The sequence below is a fragment of the Drosophila mojavensis genome, unplaced genomic scaffold (genome assembly GCF_018153725.1).
Source record: "Drosophila mojavensis isolate 15081-1352.22 unplaced genomic scaffold, ASM1815372v1 contig_81, whole genome shotgun sequence".
In the NCBI taxonomy this organism is placed as follows: Eukaryota; Metazoa; Arthropoda; class Insecta; order Diptera; family Drosophilidae; genus Drosophila; species Drosophila mojavensis.
In genome coordinates this window covers 8,163,828-8,184,695 of record NW_025318907.1, presented here as the reverse complement: position 1 = coordinate 8,184,695, position 20,868 = coordinate 8,163,828, and the positions used below count along the sequence as shown (strand labels likewise).

General features: G+C 35.6%; 1 protein-coding gene and 4 non-coding genes across 5 annotated transcripts; 2 read left to right on the top strand and 3 right to left on the bottom strand.

Annotated features, from left to right (window-relative positions):
• Window positions 1-40: 40 nt before the first annotated feature.
• On the bottom strand, window positions 41-19,417 carry LOC6581046 (patched domain-containing protein 3). The gene is made up of 10 exons (XM_015164585.3): window positions 18,995-19,417; window positions 9,203-9,333; window positions 8,996-9,141; window positions 5,242-5,456; window positions 5,007-5,188; window positions 4,762-4,941; window positions 4,531-4,694; window positions 4,132-4,470; window positions 3,299-3,612; window positions 41-3,237 (listed from the first exon to the last, which is right to left on the bottom strand). The coding sequence occupies exons 2-10, from the start codon at window positions 9,331-9,333 to the stop codon at window positions 1,396-1,398; spliced, it is 3,513 nt and encodes a 1,170-aa protein (XP_015020071.1). The 5' UTR covers window positions 18,995-19,417; the 3' UTR covers window positions 41-1,395.
• Window positions 6,920-6,991, bottom strand: Trnae-cuc. Its single transcript has one exon. It is a non-coding gene; the product is annotated as a tRNA-Glu (tRNA).
• Window positions 8,274-8,345, top strand: Trnae-uuc. Its single transcript has one exon. It is a non-coding gene; the product is annotated as a tRNA-Glu (tRNA).
• Trnan-guu lies at window positions 9,995-10,068 on the bottom strand. Its single transcript has one exon. It is a non-coding gene; the product is annotated as a tRNA-Asn (tRNA).
• On the top strand, window positions 10,193-10,266 carry Trnan-guu. The gene has a single exon. It is a non-coding gene; the product is annotated as a tRNA-Asn (tRNA).
• Window positions 19,418-20,868: the final 1,451 nt, after the last annotated feature.

The window sequence follows — 20,868 nt, the reverse complement described above, 5'->3', positions numbered from 1 at the left end:
GTAATTAAGGTACATATACATATATAAATAACACATGTACTTGGTTTCTAGGAAAATACAAAATTTTTATTCAATATCAAAAAATGTTAAGACTTTATAAAGTTGTGTCCCATACTAAAACTTAAGAAATGCTCATTTCAGTTTTTTGTGTAGTCTGGAATTTAATGCTTAGACTAAGGATATAAATATATAATTATTCACTTTGTTTATAGCTAATATTATTTTAGATACACGCTCTATACAAAAATGCTTCCAATCTCTTCACTTAACTATAAATTAGTTAAAAGTAGATTTCGATTATGAAAACCCGAAGTCAGACTGAAATAAAAACTTAATGTTAAGCATTTATATAATGTGACGACTTACGATATATGACTTGCATTACTTTCGTTCTATGAAATGCACATGTTGCATACCTTAAAAGGCTAGTCGAGAATCGGACTAACATAAATATTCCAAACAATATTCCAACAAAATCATGACCGAACTGCGTCAATAAAAATAATTTTAAATTTTTGTCAAAATTATATACAATAAATTAAAATGAGGAACAAGCTAAGAATGGAAGAAAATATAAGCAGAGAGAAAAATGAATTATTCCCAAAATTGGATTTCTAATTTGAAAAATGTTATTAATTATTATCGGGGCAAGCTATAGATTAAGGCAATACATGTAATAACTATGCTTATGCTATGCGCAGCTCGTTGAGTTCAGGCAAAAGATCTATTTGAAAACGTAAGTTGACTACAAATTCTACTTCTCTTTCAGGCACATCACAATGATTTGTACTTTTTAATTGTTAACAAGGATAATTTTCGAATATGATCAATTCTCTAAGCAGTTTAGAGGCCAGAATTAAACAATTTACTTAACAATATTCCAGAAATATTTACAGAATATTACAAACATAAAATCTTTAAAATCTTCAAGGTATTCTTTAAGCCTGCTACTCTTTTGTAATTTGCAATGTCCGTAAAGTCTTGAGAAAGTCTTAAAAATTATTTGAAGGAAATTCAAAAATTCAAATTCAAATGATCAAGAAATATTAAGAAATGCTCAAAGACTATCAAGATTTTGTATGTGTTCAAAGCAACTCAATAATATTTATATGAAACCTCAATTATTATTCAGAAAAATTTCCAAGAGACTTCTGAAAATATTTAAAAACATAAACTGCTTAAGATAGTCTCTGAAAGCGAGAAATATAGCATAAGCACAGCTACTACCTGAAAACTAATTGAAAGTCAACATGATGCATTTATCTGTAAATATATAAATTATTTATAAGAGTCGCCTAAGCAAATTTTTTAAACTATGCTTAACTACGTTTGTTCATTGTATGTCCGCTAATAGCAATTTCAAGCGCTCGACATCCTGCTTGAGATGAAGAAATGTTAGTAATCCCCATATTGATATGTGGGCGGTTGATGCGTGACCTTGCTGCTTTGCTGGTAGAGATTGTGATGCGAGGAGGAGCGTTGGGCGAAGTTGGCGGCAACTGCGGCTGTTTCTGTATACGAATGCGATTGCGAATGTCGCTGAGTAGGCGAATGGGCGCGTCTAGCACGACGCTCCACGATGTTAGCCGGCCAGCGTTGATGGAAGCGCGTCGAGTCCTCCGACGAGCGACGGCGATGATACCGTTTCGCCGAACTGTTGGCCAGTGGAGCTGGACTCTGCTCGGACTGTTGCCGATAGCTGCTGTCGTCGCCGCTGCCAGCGCTAAGTGCCTGCTGGTACTGACGCCTCATTCGTTCGTCCAGCGACGAGTTGGGCGTGGGCGTGCGGAGATCGATGACGTCACCATGTGAATTGCGACGAATTGGTCGTTGCATGTCCTGGTCGTAGTTCTCATAGGGATTGCGTCGCTGTTTGTTCCGCTGATGCTGCTGCTCATGGGCATCGAGCCGCTGTCGCCACTCGGCCGCCGACACCTGCTGGCCATAGAGATCGGGCTGTGGCTGGAACTGGGCAGCGCCACTGCCATAAATATTCTGATAGCTTGACTGCCGCCAGCCTTTCTCAGCGGCAGCGGCATTATTTGCCAGCTGCTGGCGTCGCTGTGAGCGACTGGAACTGCTTTCCGAGGAGTCTTCGCCGGATGTGCCCAGGCCCTGGTCCTTCTCATCCCCGCCGTAGGCTTTATAAGGCGCACCCAGAAAACCCTTTGACCCATAGGCATAAGGTCCGTTCAGCCCCATGCTGGGATACTGCATGTAGTAGGACTGCGCAAAGGGTTTCTCCATCACATTTGAAAGCTTCATATCATCCACACTGTCATCCACCTCCTCTTCGGAGCCATCGTCACGACCCGTCCAAGTCAGCCAAGAGCCAGGTCCGAAAAGCGATAGCAACACAGGCAGCAAGAACAGTCCATGCATAGCGCCAAAGAAGATGACGAGGAAAACCATTTTGAAAAATACCAGAAAGATATAGCTCTGCGCTAGTAATAGAGCTATAATGCCCAAGATCGTCGAACTCGAGCCCTGCACTATGGGTAGTCCAAGCGAATGAAGTGCTTCACGTACGCGCGCCTTGGGACTGCGTTTCTTCGACGACATGTAGGTGTAGCAGATATGGGCGGTGAAGTCCACAGAGAAGCCAATGCACATGATTAGATTAATCATAGATATCGAATCCAGATTGACATCCCACAAGGCCATATAGCCAGCGACGCCCAGCTCAATAGATATGACGGAAAAGGCTACCCATAACGAGCAGAGGATGTTGGGAATGAAGATGAATGAGATGATCATCATAATGATCGCACCAATGACCATGGCCTGCAGTGAAACGGGGCGAACCAGCTCGAATTGATCGAAGAACACAAAGTATGGATGAAAGATGGACGCATTCAACGGTGAGTCCTTACATATTTTCCGCAAATCTCGCACCATTTCCTTTTCATGATTCGTATCCGTAATATTGACAGCTTGTATAAGGAATCTCGAGGCAATGATCTGTGTCTCATCCTGGTTTAGACGCACATCCAGTGAGAATGGATTGCCAGGGAACAACCAGTGGTCCTTGACTGCATCAATAAACGATTGTTCGTCATCGATAGTTTCATTTAGATAATCACTATTGCGTTCCATGAACGAGAGAAACGAGCGCAGCCATGATTCAGTATATAATGAAGAGGTTACATATGAGGTGTGCTCTAAAGTGCTTGTCAAATTCTCTATTTGTTCTTGTATTTCGGGATCTGAGTAATTCAGAGGACCTGCAATGATAACCTGTAAAGGAATTGATTGGATTAGCGGTTTTGAGCGTGTAAAATGTGGACGAAAGGCTTACCTGCATTCTGTAAGGAAACTCCCGATAGTAATCATCTTCACGATCGAAAAACTCCACAGAATAGGAATCCTCCCGTGACAATTTACGTCTCTCCAGTCCCTCTTTGATTTGTGTGACTCCATAACAAGCTCCAGCCAGATAGCTAGCGAAGGCGATAATAATAATTATCTTGCACCATTTGTTGTTGATGATCGCAGCCAGTTTGTCCTTGAAAAAGGCCATGAACATGTGGTCCTTGTTGTCGACGGGATTATCTGGATCATTGGGATCGATACCGCCAGCCATGATTGCCTTGTAGAGGAAGTTGCGTTTCTCTATAATATTAGATAAAAGTAGCTTTAGTCCAGTTGCCATTGACCTCAATTCCACGGATTGCTATCGACGTTCTTCTTGGCCGAGACTAGTTTGCTTTAAGTCTCATGATCAAGTTCATGTCTCAGCTGGTAGATGGTGAGCTGAATTAATTTCATTCTCTCTATGCTTGGCACTGAGCCGGTTGTTCGGCTCTAGCCATAGCCAACCAAGTTTTGTCGTCAGTTGATCGCAAACTACTAATTGTAGAGTGGGTAAAAGATCAAGAACAATGATGTGGCGACTCATTGGAACTGTCTGTATAACTTTGAAATTTAAAATTTGCTGAAAGTCGTGCAGAAATAGTTGGAATCTGATTTACTTGAAATTTCTGAAACTAATGTCTTAATTATATATTAAGGAATTCTTTATTAAATTGGAGTAGCTATTAGATTGAACAAGTATAGCGAAAAAGGTAGTTAAATATAGTTGAAACCACGTATATATAAATCAATGTATAATTTCTAGATATCTCCACTTACCTTTTATAGCCACCGACATGGGCTTCACTTTACAACCAAAGATAGCATGAAGATTCCTACGTTCCCTGTACCCAGATATCGCCATGCAGGCGGCAAAGAAAGTGATGTGCCATATGAATGTGAAGCAGACAGCAAACACTGAGTAGGTGCAAAAGATCTTAACCGAGCGAAAAGGGCTAATGATGCCAATCAGGAAAGAAATAAAGTCGGTGACTGATGTAATCGTTATCGAAACGGCTGCCTCGGACATCATATGCGCCATACGCTCATGGACGGGCATCTTGGCCGGAGTACGTCGCCAGCCAGCCAACATGACAAACGTATCATCGATGCCAATACCTATAATCCAATAAATAAATTCAGGTAAATGTCAAATTTTGAATATGTTCAAGGACTTACCAATCATTAGAAAAGGTGCTGCTAAATTAATTCCAATGAACTCGATGCCGCAGTACATGGCCAAGCCAAAAGCAGCCAAGGTGGCCATTATGGCTGAGATATTTCCCATCAGACCGAGAAAAGGTTTCGACCGTACCGCATCACCCATCATGCAAGTAATAATGCTAAAGTAAATCGAGAAAAACATTCAAAATGTCGCATATATTAGTCTTAAATATAGAAAATACATACCTAAACAAACCCATGAGCAGAAATGTAGAGCTAAAGTAAGGCACTACCGTCTTGGTATTCTTTTCCAATTCATGATCCAGAGTGCGCGAAGCGAAATAGGAAACCGAAATATGCTTGAACATGCCTGATTTTTCAGCCTTGCCCACGACTCTCAAAAATGTTTCTTCCCATTCACCGCCCCTAAAATGTGGGAATTCAATATTAAAGATGTTATATCCTTGACATTACTTGATTTTCTTTCTTACTTTGAATCCTGACGTTTTGTATCAGCAGTGACAAAGTAAACTAATTGAATAGCTGGCACACTTATTATATAATTATCCTCGGTTAATTTAGTGCCACCAAAGAATACTGGAAAGGCGTGAGCATCCCATGTCACAGGATTAAACATGATGGGAAATGTTAAATTCAATTGACCCGACTCGATCTGGGGAGAAAAAGAACTTAGTTGTGTTTATCTAGAAACGAGGTCGCACTCACATCATCCATCAGAGCATCCAGGTTTAAGATATCATTCTCGAAACACTCGTTTTCCCAGCGAGCACAAATATCCTTGTAGGTAAATGTGTCGCCATCATATGTCGTTGACGCATTCTGTATGAGATTGTCAAGCTGTCGTAGCTCCATAAAAACCTCTCTTCGCAACATATTATCGTCGCCATCTTTTGGTATAACTATAACGCGGCCAAAACGACCTGAAAATGACAAAGATTAATATTAATATACATCAACTAAAGTTGTCTAAAATGGGATTTCGAAATTTTATTCCTACTTAAGTTAATTGACATATGGCTCCACAAAACCGATTTATAAAACCATATAAATTTTTAGTACACTTTTCTAGTTCTTCTATCTTTTTATCTATATTTATTATCTTCACTTTAAGCTTAAGGTTTTATTTATATTTTTAAGATTGATTTCTAATAGTATATTTTTCAAAATAAATTAAGAAATATCTTATATAGAATACATCATCTACAGTAAAACTTTAACGAAATGAATGACCTGATTAATTCATATAAGGAATCTTTAAAGATTTGATTCGCTCATCAAAAGAGATGACATATGCTACTCGCGCTTCGTATAATCAAACATAAATTTAATCATAGTTTGACCCTATTTTGTACCAGTGTGAACTGCCTAGGCCTTCCTCAGTGCCAGCGCCTTCGTTTTGTATCTGGCGACGTGACAATAATTCAAATCAGTTTCATTTTCAAAGATCTTTTTATTAGTTATTTGCGCTCGTATAATTCACTTCCACATTGTTAGAGTATTGTGCAAATCGTTTTGTGTTTAATGCGCCATAACAAATGCAGCAGTCACAGTCACAGACCCGCTATATATGCAAGTAAATATCTACGTGTGTGCGTAGATAATATAAAAATATCTTTCACCAATAATTAATCTTTAAGATACATAGATATATATCTTAATTTTCTTTTTTTATTTGAAAGAAATCTTTATAATATAATAATAATAACTTTATATTTATCTATAGAAATCTGAATATATCTGTATATTTAATGCTGGTTGCCTAGCATCTGGATGGAACGTGACGCTCAACACGTTCCATTCGCGAATATTTTGTCAATGAACTTGTAAAAATTCTAATACACATTTTGACATAAACAAACTTTGCTCGTGGCTTTATAATATATACAAATGGACACACTGAAATAGAGACAGAGATAATTTTCTATTTATACTCGTATGCCAGCTGTTGATAAGGTACTTTGCAAATTGCATGTCCAGCTGTTTTTAATCAGTTGCTTATCGAATACTGCGAAACGTAGAAATCACTCTGAAATTAAAAAGGGCTTATGCGGAGTAAGTACACAGAAATACATTTAAAGACCCAAATGAAAATTTTGATATATATATATTTATATATATATATATAAAAAAAAAAAAAAACGTTTAAATATGAAAGTTTACATCATATGAAATCACTAGTTAAGTATTTATTATTCTCTAAAATGGATAGATATTAAATATTTTTTATTTATTGAGCGATTCTAAAACCTGTTAAACGCATGTATGTAGTTTACCAAAAATTTACTAGTTTTACTTTGTCGTAGTATTTTCTGCAGTTGATAATTTGTCAAAATAAAAAATAATAAAAAAACGAACTCATAAACTCATGTGTTCGAATGATGATTTCCCATACCGGGAATTGAACCCGGGCCTTCCGGGTGAGAGCCGGATATCCTAACCACTAGACAATATGGGAGGTGTCAGTCGCATCCACCCAAATGCCAAATGAATTACTATAAAGCAGTGCAAGCAGTACAAGGTGTTCAGCTTTGCAACTGCGCTGCTGTGTTATTTATTATTTTCTATGCATGACAATGTTCATAGTACCAATCAATTTATATAACTTTTCGTCGAAACACTACATTAAAAATATATATATAATGCATCGCTTTGTTGCGCTACATAAAAATAATATACTTAATTTCTTAAGACAGACGGGCGAAAGTTGGTTGCACTGCAACACAATTTATTTACTAACATGCAACTCCATTTGAGTTTCAAGCATTTGAAATCGCCTCCGTTGCAGCGGGAATACACAGACACAGCTACGACCATAAGTGCAAGTTAAGCGAAGCGTAGCTAACTGGTCGAAACCGACTAAATGCGGTCTAGATAATGTATATAAACAGTTAGCTCAAATGAAACAGTTGTTGCCAACAACCAGGTGCTGGTGTTGCTGCTGCTGCTGCTGCTTCTTCTGCTGCAACTCACAAGACTTGTTCTGCATCTTCTCCTAGCATTTGCGACTGTCAAAACCAAAGTTCAATGATGCTACGCATACACGCACATGTTAAATGAACGCTTGATTAAGTGGTTAAGTCGAGATCTAGAAATACAAAAGTACTCTTATAAGCATTGAATAGTTAAGATCTCGTTGTCATTGACTGCAGTGCTTTGTAGAATGCGGCCAACAGATTTCGCAAGAAGCGTTTCTTAATCTCGTTTCGTATTATACATTTCGCTCACTCACGCTCTGACTCTTTCTCTATTTTCGTGTATTATATAGTGTGGAGTCTCAACGTTTGGCTGTGTACTCATTATTTTTGATGATTTTTTATGACTTTTACAGTTTTTGTTTTCTTTAAATGGATTTGAGATTTCGCATAATGCACACGTTTTACAATTTGTGCAACATTTTTTGTACATTACTTTTTTTGCAAAGCAACTTTTACCAAATTGAACACTCTTACTACACACTTATTATTGACCTCCTTTGCGCTTCAACGTCTTTGTGACGGGGCGTGGGTTTGGCACAGGCACGCTATAGGTATTTACGATTCATTTGTTATACACAAATCTTTAAATATATGTGTAGGTATTTGCTAAGGACTATTGTTCGTTAAATACGTAAATAGTCGTTGCCCTAGCTAACACATGTTTAGTCTGTAATTAAAAATAGTTCTTGGAATCTATTTTTACCCTTTAGTTTAAGTCCCGTAAATATAAAACTTATTTACTGTGCGATTAGAGATCAGGTCTCCCATATGGTCTAGTGGCTAGGATATCTGGCTTTCACCCAGAAGGCCCGGGTTCGATTCCCGGTATGGGAAGTATATTTTTTGCTTTAATTTGTCTTTATTGGAATATATATATAAATATTCTTGTAGTCAATCATGCGACTGAAATTGATTAATTATAGTTGATGTTGGAATTGTTATACAAATTGAATTGTCTGATCGATTTGGTAACTAACCTGAAGCTTATTGTGTTTACGTATGTATAACTGCTACAGACTCAAGTCACTCAGTGTTTTTTATTTCCCTTATTTGTGGCACAATGTCATTTGGCAATTTTACATCGTTTGCCAGCCTTAGTTGTGATTGTTGTTGTTGGCTTTGGTTAATAAGCCATTTAGTGTAGTTAATAGCGTGTAGAAACTCTGCCGCGGTTCAAGACCCTATTCAAATGTTGCCCACACATTTCATCTGCCCGATGATTTTGTAGACTTGAACTTTAATTTTAGAAACTAAATGTTGTCTGAGTCAAACATAGATTTGCAACACAGTTTTTTCGGGGAACTGAGATGAAGCATAAGCGCGGTGCAAAAAGTGTTGCAATTTTTAATTGGATGACTAAATTGGTGTCGTCGAGCCATTTCACTTGCCCAATGTTTTGCTATTATAGCAAACCATTTAAGCCTCACCCTATGCATACAGACAAACTTTGAATGTGGTTGCTTGCTGTTGTCGTTGGAACTTACCCGGCCTGGTAATGCGTCCTACATTGAAGCGATGCGTATAATTCACTTTGAAGTATTGCTCAACAAGCGCACGCTCGGCCTTACCCTCGCCATTAATGGGCGAAAATAGATATTCGGGATCGATTTGGTACTTTAACTGCTGATAGCTGTATAATATGATTATTATTAAAAATCATAAACTGTATAAAACATATTGTCGTAACTCACCCGGTCATACAGAGCAACGTTATCATCACGGGTATGATGACAAAATAGCCCGGATGTTTGGCTATGCAAATGCCCAGGTGATAAAATGATTTGTTTAGTGTCCTATCGACACACGAAATGCCGCACGTCATCTGTAAATTAAATGAAAAATAAAGCTGTTATTGAGATATAGGTATAATGAAGTTCTCTAAATAAGTGAATAGGTATTAGTTATTGTTCTACAACTACAGCTCAAGATCAATTAATTGAAGTAAACACATTATAAGCTAACCTCATCTATGCCTCGATTGCGTGCATGCTGTACTCTAGTGAAGGTGAAAGACTTAAGGCAAAATTAGACTAAAGCTGTTATTATATGCTATTTATGTACACACATACATACATTTGCTCAACGTAGGTTTGTTAAAGGTTGGTAGGCATAATTGTATTTGTGTTTGTATTTGTACTGTGCTTATTTTGCTTTGTTCATCGGCACCTTCAGCTTAACGTAACACACGCATTGTTTTTAGTATGCCATTTGTCTGAATAGATTCGAGAAAATAAAATATATATAAATGCCCTTGTTCATCTAACCAAACATAACAATAAAATAAATAATGACACAAAATAAGTCAGTAATGCACATTAACATGATCATAGAAGTCAAGTACAAGAATATAATAAACAGTTTTATATAATTACTTTCAATTAGTTTTGCCAGTAACATAAGATTTTTTTAATAGAAAGAATATAAATAATAGAAGTATTGCGGCTAAAATTATAAAGTATTTTAGCGAACAAAAAAATTATATCCGCCCCCGGGTGGACTCGAACCACCAACCTTTCGGTTAACAGCCGAACGCGCTAACCGATTGCGCCACGGAGGCCACTGAATGAGGTCTGTCCAATCTCACTTTGCTGTTGCATAGCACAACTTCTTATAAGAATATTTTTTAGTTACTGTAATTCGTGTTGGGCTAAGTTTGGTTAGAATTCATGAAATAAACAGCAGCCTCCGTGGCGCAATCGGTTAGCGCGTTCGGCTGTTAACCGAAAGGTTGGTGGTTCGAGTCCACCCGGGGGCGGGACAAACTTTTTTTGCAAATTCATTTTTATATTACCCGCCTTGTCTTTTCTTTTTCAATTAGCTCATGATCTTAAAGCAAGATCTTACTTGTTACTCATTCCAATGTTTTGGGGATGGAAGCGTTTAGACCGTTTTGACGATGGATTTTAAATTTGTACACATAATAAAAAAAAATCCTGTATTCCTTTTTAAAAAATTTCAACAGAAAATCATAATTTACACGCATTGTATATTATTCATTACAATGAACAATATTTGTTGCTGCGCAATTTGTTTAAGCAATTACTCATGCCAAACACAGAATGTTTCATAGATATTCAACATTATGAGCTTGTCGAATAACCAGCTTCAATGAGCTACATGAATAGAACATTAGCATTATAATTGCCCAAGACCAACCGTAATGACAAAAGCAAAAAAAAATAAATAAATAAATAAAATAAAAAATAAGACAATAGCAATAGAAGAAAACCACAACACTTTCAATGAAATAACATATGAAGCACATTTGACTGTCCACTAACAGAATAGGAGTGTATAGAAATGTGAATAGGAGGGGACTTTTAAGCTGTTGCAAGCTAGGGGCAATGTTAATGCTCAATAGTAATTGGCCATCATCTTTGTCTTTTACAATTTTCATCTTGGTACTTGCGTGTTAAACACCGAGCATAACATCAATTAGCCAAATATATGGTATCTTTTAATATACGAGAAAATCTAAAGCTGCAGCTGTATATGTATAAGCATACACTTGGTAACTTTCTATTTCTATTCGTTCGGGTTCAACGACAACTGACGCTGCACTTTTACAAAAGCAAAAAAAATGGTAACAAAACAGACATTACAACACAGACGCCCATTGCCCATAGCACACTTAAGTCTTTTGGCTTTTGGATTTGCTTCAGTCAAGGTTAGAGCTTCAGTCTGGACCGTTGCAGCAACTATTATTATTGTTGTTGGTATAGCGGTTCATTATGTCAAAGTGATTTAATAAACAAGTTGGGCGCCAAACATCAACATCCAAGGAGTGCTGTGTGGCAACAGTTGCCAACGTCGGCGATATTTATATTTGTGTTAAAAGGCCAGCAAATGAGTCTCTGTCGCTGTCCATCAGCACAGTTCAGAGCAGGGCCAAAGCACCTCAAGTCTCGATGTTGCCTACTTCCAAAATACTATGTATGTTAGTAGAATAACAGTTAAAAAGTTATGCAAATATGCAACAATTTTCGTGCACGACTTAAGTGATAGCTTCATTTTACTATTTACTTCACAGGTATGTGACGAATGCTACTCAAAAAGTTCTTGTAATAAAGAAATTTGTCGGAAGCAGCTAGACTACTGAGTTTGTAGATTTAATAAAAAAGTTGACACGCAGAATGAATAATGGACTTTTAAGTTTTTTTTAATACATAATACATATGTACAAATTAAATTATTAAAATGAATACAGGAATGAATAAGAATAAATTTTTTAAATATATAATTTTTGCAAAAGTTTTTTAATATAAACAAGAAGGTATAGCCCACTATAAATTTTAGATGAAAAAATACGTATGTGTGATTCGAACTCCCGCTTTCACAAACTAAAGCACATGCTCAACAAAGGCAACAATCAACTTAACAATTTCTCTGCAGCTGTGAATTTAGCCACAATTAAATTAAATAATTAAATTCAACAGAATGCATGCATTTCAATGTGTGCACATGTATACAAAATGTGCATACGCTGCTTCCTCGTGCTGTGGACCATACGTTTTACATTAAAATTTTTGTAAAGTGGCACATTTATCGCAGACTACCTATAATTAATATAAACTAACCTTAAATGTAAATTATTTTGAAGGACAAAATATAACATAATTCCAAATTCTATAAAATATCATCATCATTTTGTGATTGTACAAGATACGATTTAGTAACTAGCTTTTATTGGATAGACAAACTGGGCTAGATTGATTCAGAAGAATTTATCTACTTTAGGAGATCTACTACGTCTGCAGTCAGTTCAATAAATTAAAAAATAAAATAAAAAAAAGTACTTCGTGAATCTTCCATATATTCAAAATGTCTAAAAACACCAATATAACTGAGCTTTAAAGTTTGTGAATTGAATCAATTTTAGATTTTTCCAGTTGAATTAGTTCTCGAATAGTTCTTTTTCATTGGTTGTCTGTCATTGCGCACAATTTTTCCTTTTCACATTTGTCTATTTATCATCAGCGAGCTTCTTTATGTGACTTTATTTGACTTAAAAGCTCATCATATGAATGCACTCGCACTTTTTGATTGATTAATCCGGCTTTCACTTGAGTCCAATATCGTTTTCAGTCGCATTAATTATATTGCACTATGCTGATTTTGCTGACGTGTCTCTAACATCAGTTGACTTTTATATATAATGCTAGCAATATGTTCACAGCTTTTCGCTTTGCTTTCGACTCTCATTAGTTCGATTAAAGTCTAAAAATAGCCTTTCCAAGAGCCCGGCTCGTCCGACATTATGCAAAATTTGAAATTTTACAACATACATAACATAACAAATGCAGCATCCCTCAAAGCCCATTAATGAACATTCAAATGATGTTGCAAACGCCAGTTTCAACTTCAACTTCAACTTTAACTTTAGCTTTAACATCGACTTCAGCTGGAATTTCAGTTTTCATAATCAGCTACCAGCTGACATTAAATGTCAAAATAAATGCGTTATCATGTCGTCTGCGGCTATTGCATTGTCTGCTACGACTAAAACGATTTACTGAGCTTTTGAAATTTGCCAATTCGAAAACAAAAAATTTGGCTCTTGGATAATATTGTGCAGTGCGACACGTTTGCACCTTGAGAATTTCCCACCTGCTCCTAAGCTCAAATACGTGCCAAGAAAACCAAGAAACGAGCATAAATAGAAACATATATCTAAACGAATATCTTAATAGAGTCTTATTTAAATGTGGCGACCATCAAAGGCGATTTCTGCATAATTTCTGGGTCTTCCGCCAATTTGGGTAACTGGGTCGACAAACAACCGATGCTGATTGATTTATGTTTCAATTATCTTTTGAACGAAAAGCAAACATTTTTGCATTTGTAAGCTATTTTTTAATAATTCATTAGAAATTCTTTGAAGCGCCGTGAAAGTTGTCTGCCCAAAAAGAGTTTGTCGCGTAAGTCTTTTGTTTTCATTTTGATTTTATTTTGACTTTTCGCTTTTTGGTCAAAGCACTTTGACGTCTTGCTGTTTATGGCCGTGCGTATGTGTGTGTGTGTGTACGTGGTGTCGTTTATATTGTTGTTTTTATGCATATTGATGATTTCTTTGAAAGAATGTTTACATATATATATACGAATTTCTGATATGCCAACTTATTGGCATTCTCTGATATTTTTTTTTTTTTGGTCATTGAAATTTTTTTTAGCCTTAAAAAAATGCATGGATAAATATAATTCAGAGTGCAATTGTGAAAAATAATTTATTTGGTATTTATTTCTTCAGAATTTATGTAGGAAGTGATTTTATTGAGAAGTAAAATACAACATTCTTGTCGACCTTAACTTAACTACATATACGTTACAAATTTTAATAGTAATACATATATGTATATATAATCTAAGTATATACAAAAAGTAAAAACACAATTTGAAATTTGAACACAATTTATTATCAAAAACAACATACTTAAATGCAAAAAAATTAGAGCCTCAATTAACTAAAGCGCGCAAATTCTTTGGATAAAATATGGTTTAATTAGAGCTGGTTTCATTTTCCAATATCCAGTAAAAGCTGCAGTTTTCCAGCCACTATTCGCACAGCATACGGATGCGTGCCTGTCCGCTGGTTGTTGTTGTTGCTCACCTGCATTTTCTGATCAATCTGTTGCATGCCATTGCATAAGTGTGGTTTACCCAGGCGCAAGCTGAACGCCTTTCGGTCTCTATTTTACTCGCTTCTTAAACAATTTATATAATCGATTCATGCGTTGCAAAAAATAAAAAAAAACCGCACCATACTTAATTCAATATGTTTGCCATTACCAAATATCAAAATCAACAACTTTCACTTTTGTTATTTTATTTTATGTATTTTTTTTCTTTTTTATTTGTTGCAGACAAATCAACACGCGAAGCATAAATACTAACAGATTGCAAAATGCATAGTGATTAATGCATATTAAAAATACTAATTTCACTAATGCGAGATAATGCAAAATAGCAAAAAATAAATAAATAAATAAAATAAGGAAATTTAAAAAAATGTAATATCAAAGTTCAATTTAATAATTCGCCTTGCGGATGGCTTTGAATTTGGGTCAAGTCAGTCAAGTAGAACACAAGACTCTATTGACCTTAACACGTGGGCGTGGCTTAGACAAAAAGCCTAACAATATATATGTATATAAATTTATATATATTTATTTATTGTGAATTGTCAACTCCATATATATATATATATATATATATATATATGCGAGCCATACATCCATATGTGTGTTGTTTTTGGCAACGGGCAAACAACCTTTTCGTATTTCTTACAATTTGTGTGGCAACAATTGTTTGCAATGAATTTTAATTAGTCTTGCTTCGAGGCTGACAAATTAACATTGAGCACCCGTCAAACACTTGACAACATATTGATACTGGGCTGCCGCTCCGCCCCCCAGTTGACTGGGAGCAGAAATATAAATACGATATATATCGTATAAGATATATGTATATGAATCACATACGAAAACACAAATTGAAAACACTTTCTACTTTTCTGCGACTCTGAACTTCAAGCTCGGCGCGCTTGGTCTGACGCATGCGCAGCCAAAACAACCTGGAACTAGGCCACACATATACACACGCAGACACACACACATGCACGCCTAGTTAAAGTTCGCTCTCTGTAACTGCTTTCAATTTGAATTTAATTTTTTTTTTTTTTATTTATTTCTACTCGCTTTTTGATTTATTTGCCTTTGCATTAATTAACGATTTATCGGCTACTTTTAAAACTGTTAGGTTTGAAGTATCTGATATCTCATTTTATTTTTGGGTTTTTTCTCGAATTCCATTCGAAATCTTTGGGTCAGTAGAGCAGCTGTGTAAGATTTCAAAATAAATTATGTAAGTGTTATTCTTTTTTATTAGATTACGGATGAGCTCTGCATAATATTAACAAATATATTCTGTAGCTACATGAATAGATGATTATGAAAAGCTAGTTAAATCATGGTTTCTAAAAGTCATAGATAAAAGAACATCTAAGTTCCCCTTTTCTATTATAAATGATTTTTTGTAGAAGTCAATTACAAATTTTGAAAAAGCAGGTAAGTTTCATTACCTTAACACAATTTCCAATCATTCCCACAGATTCTTTTAAAAGCAAAAGATAAATCAACAGGAATACCTATCAACAACAATTCGATGCCTTCAGAGACATAACCTTCATAATTATTGTAGGCCTACCCTATCGGGGTATTTTGCTTTTCAAAAGGCTCCATAAGACTGAACACAAATAACATAATCCTATTTTCTTACATTTCATTTTACATTGATATGTACAGTTGTGTTTCCTAGAGTCTGGATAGTAAAATACAGCAGGTAGCGCGTAGTGTTACCCATCTGATTGTGTTCGACATTTGACTGATCCTCAGAAGATTGAATGGCCCAGAACTATCGTACAGCCTGCATAGGTAGCATAAAAAACTGGTTTCAACAGGTTAATGGAAAAATGTTCAATGAAGACCGTAGCAAGAATTTTACGACTGATCATTAACAACTTTCGGCACGCGACTTGAGTACTCAATAATTTGCGAAATCTAACAAATTGACATTACAGCATTAACGTTAACATTAACATAAGCATTAGCAGAAACTGCTCTGGGAACTGTTTAAATATTTGCTAAAGTATTTATCATGAAAGCGAACGCCACGAATTAGCAAAGTTCGAGTTTCGATCGTAGTTCCAGTTCCAAAGCCAAGTGGCACGCAGCTAACGACAAGCCACAGCATTGTGGAACCCATCAAGGTGTTAACTAAAGCACGAGCTCCAAGTGGTTCCACGGCAATCAATAGGCGTCTCATGTGCAAAGTCTTTCGAAAGGAAAAGTGCCCAGCCAGCCTCCGACTCCGAGTCCGACTCAGAGTCGAACTGCGACTCGAACCGAGGTGCCATACGGTGCTCTCTTGTTCCAGAAAATCTCTCATTGTGTAGCGCTCTGAAGTGCCGTTACACTCCACACTCTTTAGATACATACATTTACTACCTTGTATGTATATACTTCCACATATACATATATGTATATAGTATAGGTGATCGGCAGTGCACTTTCTTTTTTCTACCACATTTCTCGACGGTTTCTGCTTTGGCTGCGGCTTTTGTTGTCTTTAGTTGTCTTTCGCTCTTTCCTTCGCTCTTTCTTTATTTAGTTGTTGCCTTTTAGCAATTGTATATGTTTTTACTTCTACCTTTTTATTATTGGGCTGCCGATTCGATGTTATGTGTGTACAAAGTCGACGTTATTCGCTCGGAAAACGCCATCATAATTACTCATTTTCTACGGAAAACGAATCTGAGAGTAAAAGTCTCATATGATAAGACTAATTAACGTCTAGACCAAAGAAAGTGTAAGTTATTGTGCTTGCGATTAGTCGAATGGTAGCTAAATGTGCCTGACATATCACTAAATGCATAATTGAGATCTTGGAGAAGAAGCAAAGATAGCGAAAGTGACAGGGAGAGAGGGAGAGAGGCAGAGTGAGACTAGAAGTATGTAGAAAAACATTTGAAGATGTATGTTTATTTAAATGTTTTTCATTTAAAATTTGATTGCTATTTACAGCTAGATAAAATATTTGTATGAAGGTAGAAATTTCAAAAGTTTCCAAGTTATATATGCAAATCTCCCTCGAAGAAAATTAATTTGCAAATTGGAAGTGAAATTTAGTTCATTGGAAAAAATATTAAATTAAATAAACCGATTATAATTTAATTTTAAATTAAATTTAAAAACAGTTTTTGACATCAAACCCAAACAAAAGCAAATTGTAATTAGGAAATAGTAAAAATATATGATAAATACCTAATTCTAAATTCTTGTATACCTAAAATTGTTAAAAATAATAAAATAACAATATAAATAACAATATAACTAACCTAACCTAACATAATCTTACCTAGCCTCAGCCCCGACAATATCCTCAATGAACATTAATAGATCATTAATTTTCGAAATCAATCTCAACTTGAATCAACCTAAATGCCGCTCAACTATATTTAATCAATTGTAGAAAATATGATACGCTTGGTCTTTTCCAATTCAATCTCGATTTCGATTTTGATTTCCACAACGTTGTCGGCCTTGAACATAATGGGATTTGCTCAAACACAAATTGATTAAAACTCGACCTAAACGAACCGGTTTTTTCGGCAATTTCACTTGAACTTTCATTAACTGTGCAACTCCTTTATGTGTTGGCTCCCCATCGGGGAAGGGGGAAGTTACAAATATTTTCACATTACATAGTCAACAAAGGCAAACCGGATCATAATGAATCGGGCCACGTTTCGGGTCGGATGGGGTGCGGGGCTAGTTTTATGTAATCATTTTTCGGGTCGTATGTTCAAAATGCAAACTTATGAAAATTGTTGTGTGTGTCCTAGTGTGTGTGTTGTGTGTGTACGTGTATGTGTTTGGACTATTGGCCAATGTTAGCTATTGAGCTTTGGATTCGCTGTGTGGTATCTTGTCTTGACGCTTTTCGCTTCACTCTTTAATGCCAATTTGTATATATGTATGTGTGTACTGGCTTTGAGGTTCAGGTGTTGTACTCTGGCAATGGCCAAGTAATTGTAGCTATGCTCCAATTAAACTGCATTTATTTACCTGTCAAAGTTTTTTTTTTTTTTTTTTGAGAAGCAAAAGAAACGTTGCTCCTCATGCACAGCACACCTCGCCTCCAATCACAGTCATTTGTTGAGTTTAATTACACTTCGTCTAGGCTGTCATTCATTTTCTTTAAATCGCATTTAATAACTCGAACAGCTACGAATATAATCTTGAGTTTATTTGATTTTTTATTCTATAATTTAATTAAAGCTTGATAAAAGCCCCAGTCTAAAAGAAAATCCCTGTTGCCAAGTGGCAAGATTTTAAAATGGGAATAGTCGAAAAATGCTATCCACAAATTAGAAATAATTGAAAAAAATTGCTTCTTCAATTGGACACAAAATTGCGCAAATTTCATTATTCTATTGTAATAGCACTTTATATAAAATATTCGAGAAACTGCGAAAATCGCTAGAGAGTACTTTAAATTTTAGCTTGAGTGAAGTTTGAAAATTTAATAGTTTTATTTACTTCTCATATGCATTTTTTTAAATAATTAGATTCACTAAAAAATTTTACATATTTTTTTATTTTATCTCATATGTTTATTAAAATTTAAGATAAATGAATTTACTTTTCAATACTAGTAGAAATACTATGATTGAAATTTAAGAAAAATGAATGAATTTTATTGTATACTATTACTGTTTTCCTGCAATCGTACAATTTTGTCCTTTTCGACATGGGATGTCGTATACGACGCAGATTAAGACTTCACTGGAGCAACAAAGTGTCGATGCGCAATAATCAAAGATTCCACCCCATTAATATGAGGGGAAAAGAAAGTACTCCCCTCCAAAAAGATGCTAGGCACAATTGAACGCAATCAATGATAATAAATATTTGTACGAAACTCACCTTGTCGTTATCGAAACACTCGTTGGTTGAATATCCAAAGGATTGTAGAATTCGTGTAGAACTTTAAATAGTTGTTCGTTTGTGAATTGTTGTAAGCCTTTTATTCTCTTTGAGGAACAGATTCAATTGCACTTTTTCGTGTTTCGCATATGATGCTTATGATATATACATATACATATATATATATGTTCCGATATTTGTAACTTAGTATTAATAATTATTCAATTACTTGTTCTAGAATACCAGACACACGCACTGACTTGTCCGACATTTTTATAACAACATATACATAGATTTGTACATATATTTATCCAATCGCATATGGATAGAGCGTTAAAAAATTTCGAACCTCCAACGTTGCGACAGAGCAACTGACCGACCGTTGGCTACGAGACCGTCACACGGACTGACTATCGAAACTGAGCTGTAGTGCCGTAAAGCCGACTTACACTGACTATCAGCACGCCATGCACGTGTGTGTATGAGAGTGAGAGCAAGAGAGAGAGAGCGGACAGCCGCTTAAGCATGAGAGAGCATTCAGTTGATATCTCTCTTTCTCTCTCTCTTCTGCTGCTGCTGCTCACCTGTTGCATGTGTTTCAACTGCTTTCTTTCATTCTCTCTCTCTCTCTTTCGCTCTTCTATGTTTATTGGTTTTCAGGTGTTGCATTTGAGCACCGGTTTGTGCCGGTTTTACAATTTTTTGGGAAAATGCATTTTCCTATACCTGTTTGGTTTGGTTGCTGCTTTTGTTGTTGTTGTTGTTGCTGTGCCTTATGCTCAAGTCTGAAGGTCGCATTTTCGCTCATTAATCGCTGCTTCAGCACTTTCATCTGCGCCTGCGCACAGACTTTATTTGCTCTCACACTGATTAACGGTGTCGTGTAGGTATCACCGCGCTCAGGTGTGTGCGTGTGTCTATTCTCATTTGTAAGAGTTTCGTATGAATTATGCGCCTGAGCAGCAGCCATAAACGTTTATTGAAGAGACTTCGCGAGAATTGTGTAGTTCCTAGCTCTACATTCATATATATATATGAATATATATATACATACATACATACATCTGAAATGAGAAGAGTAGTATATGATTATCCTTTAAAGATCAGTTTGTTATTAGATTAAATTCTGAAATTAAACCAGAGGAAACTTGAAAATCTAGAATTATCGGGAATTATTAAAATGATCGAGAATTGTAATCAGAGTTATCTTGATTAAAGATGTACAGAAATTTGATTAGGAATTTGAAAGGGAAATCACAAACAAAAACTAGTTTACTTTTTTTTTTTAACTTTTTTACTTTTCTTAATTAAATAATTAGGCAAACAAGATATATACTTCATTAGCTTAACTATTACGATAGTTAAGATACCAACTTAGAACATTTTTCCAACTAATTAAACAAATGATTAGACCTTCGGCTATCATTAAAACAACATTTGAGCAATGAGTCTGGCGTCTTCATAAAATCTCGAAATTCTTTAAGCTCACAGCCAAAAATATCGTTTAAGTCTAATATAATTTAAATATTTAAATGTCAGGAACTAAAGATTTGACAAAAAGACAAGACAAATTTATTAGATCGGTGTGAGAAATATGCTTGAGAATTCAGAAAAATAGAGAAAGAGCTGACGACTAAAGAGCTCACACATACAGAGAGGGGGAAAGAGAAAGGGAGATGCTTAAGCGGAAATTTTAATAAAAATTAAATACAATTTATTTCAAACAGTGAAAATACACACATGTACACACACAGACACACTTAGCTCGTTTGTGTGATAAAAATACGCAGAAGTAATGTGCGACAAGTATTGAAAATATTATATGTACTCGTATATGGACTAACATATGTATATAGACTGTGATCTGCTGGATG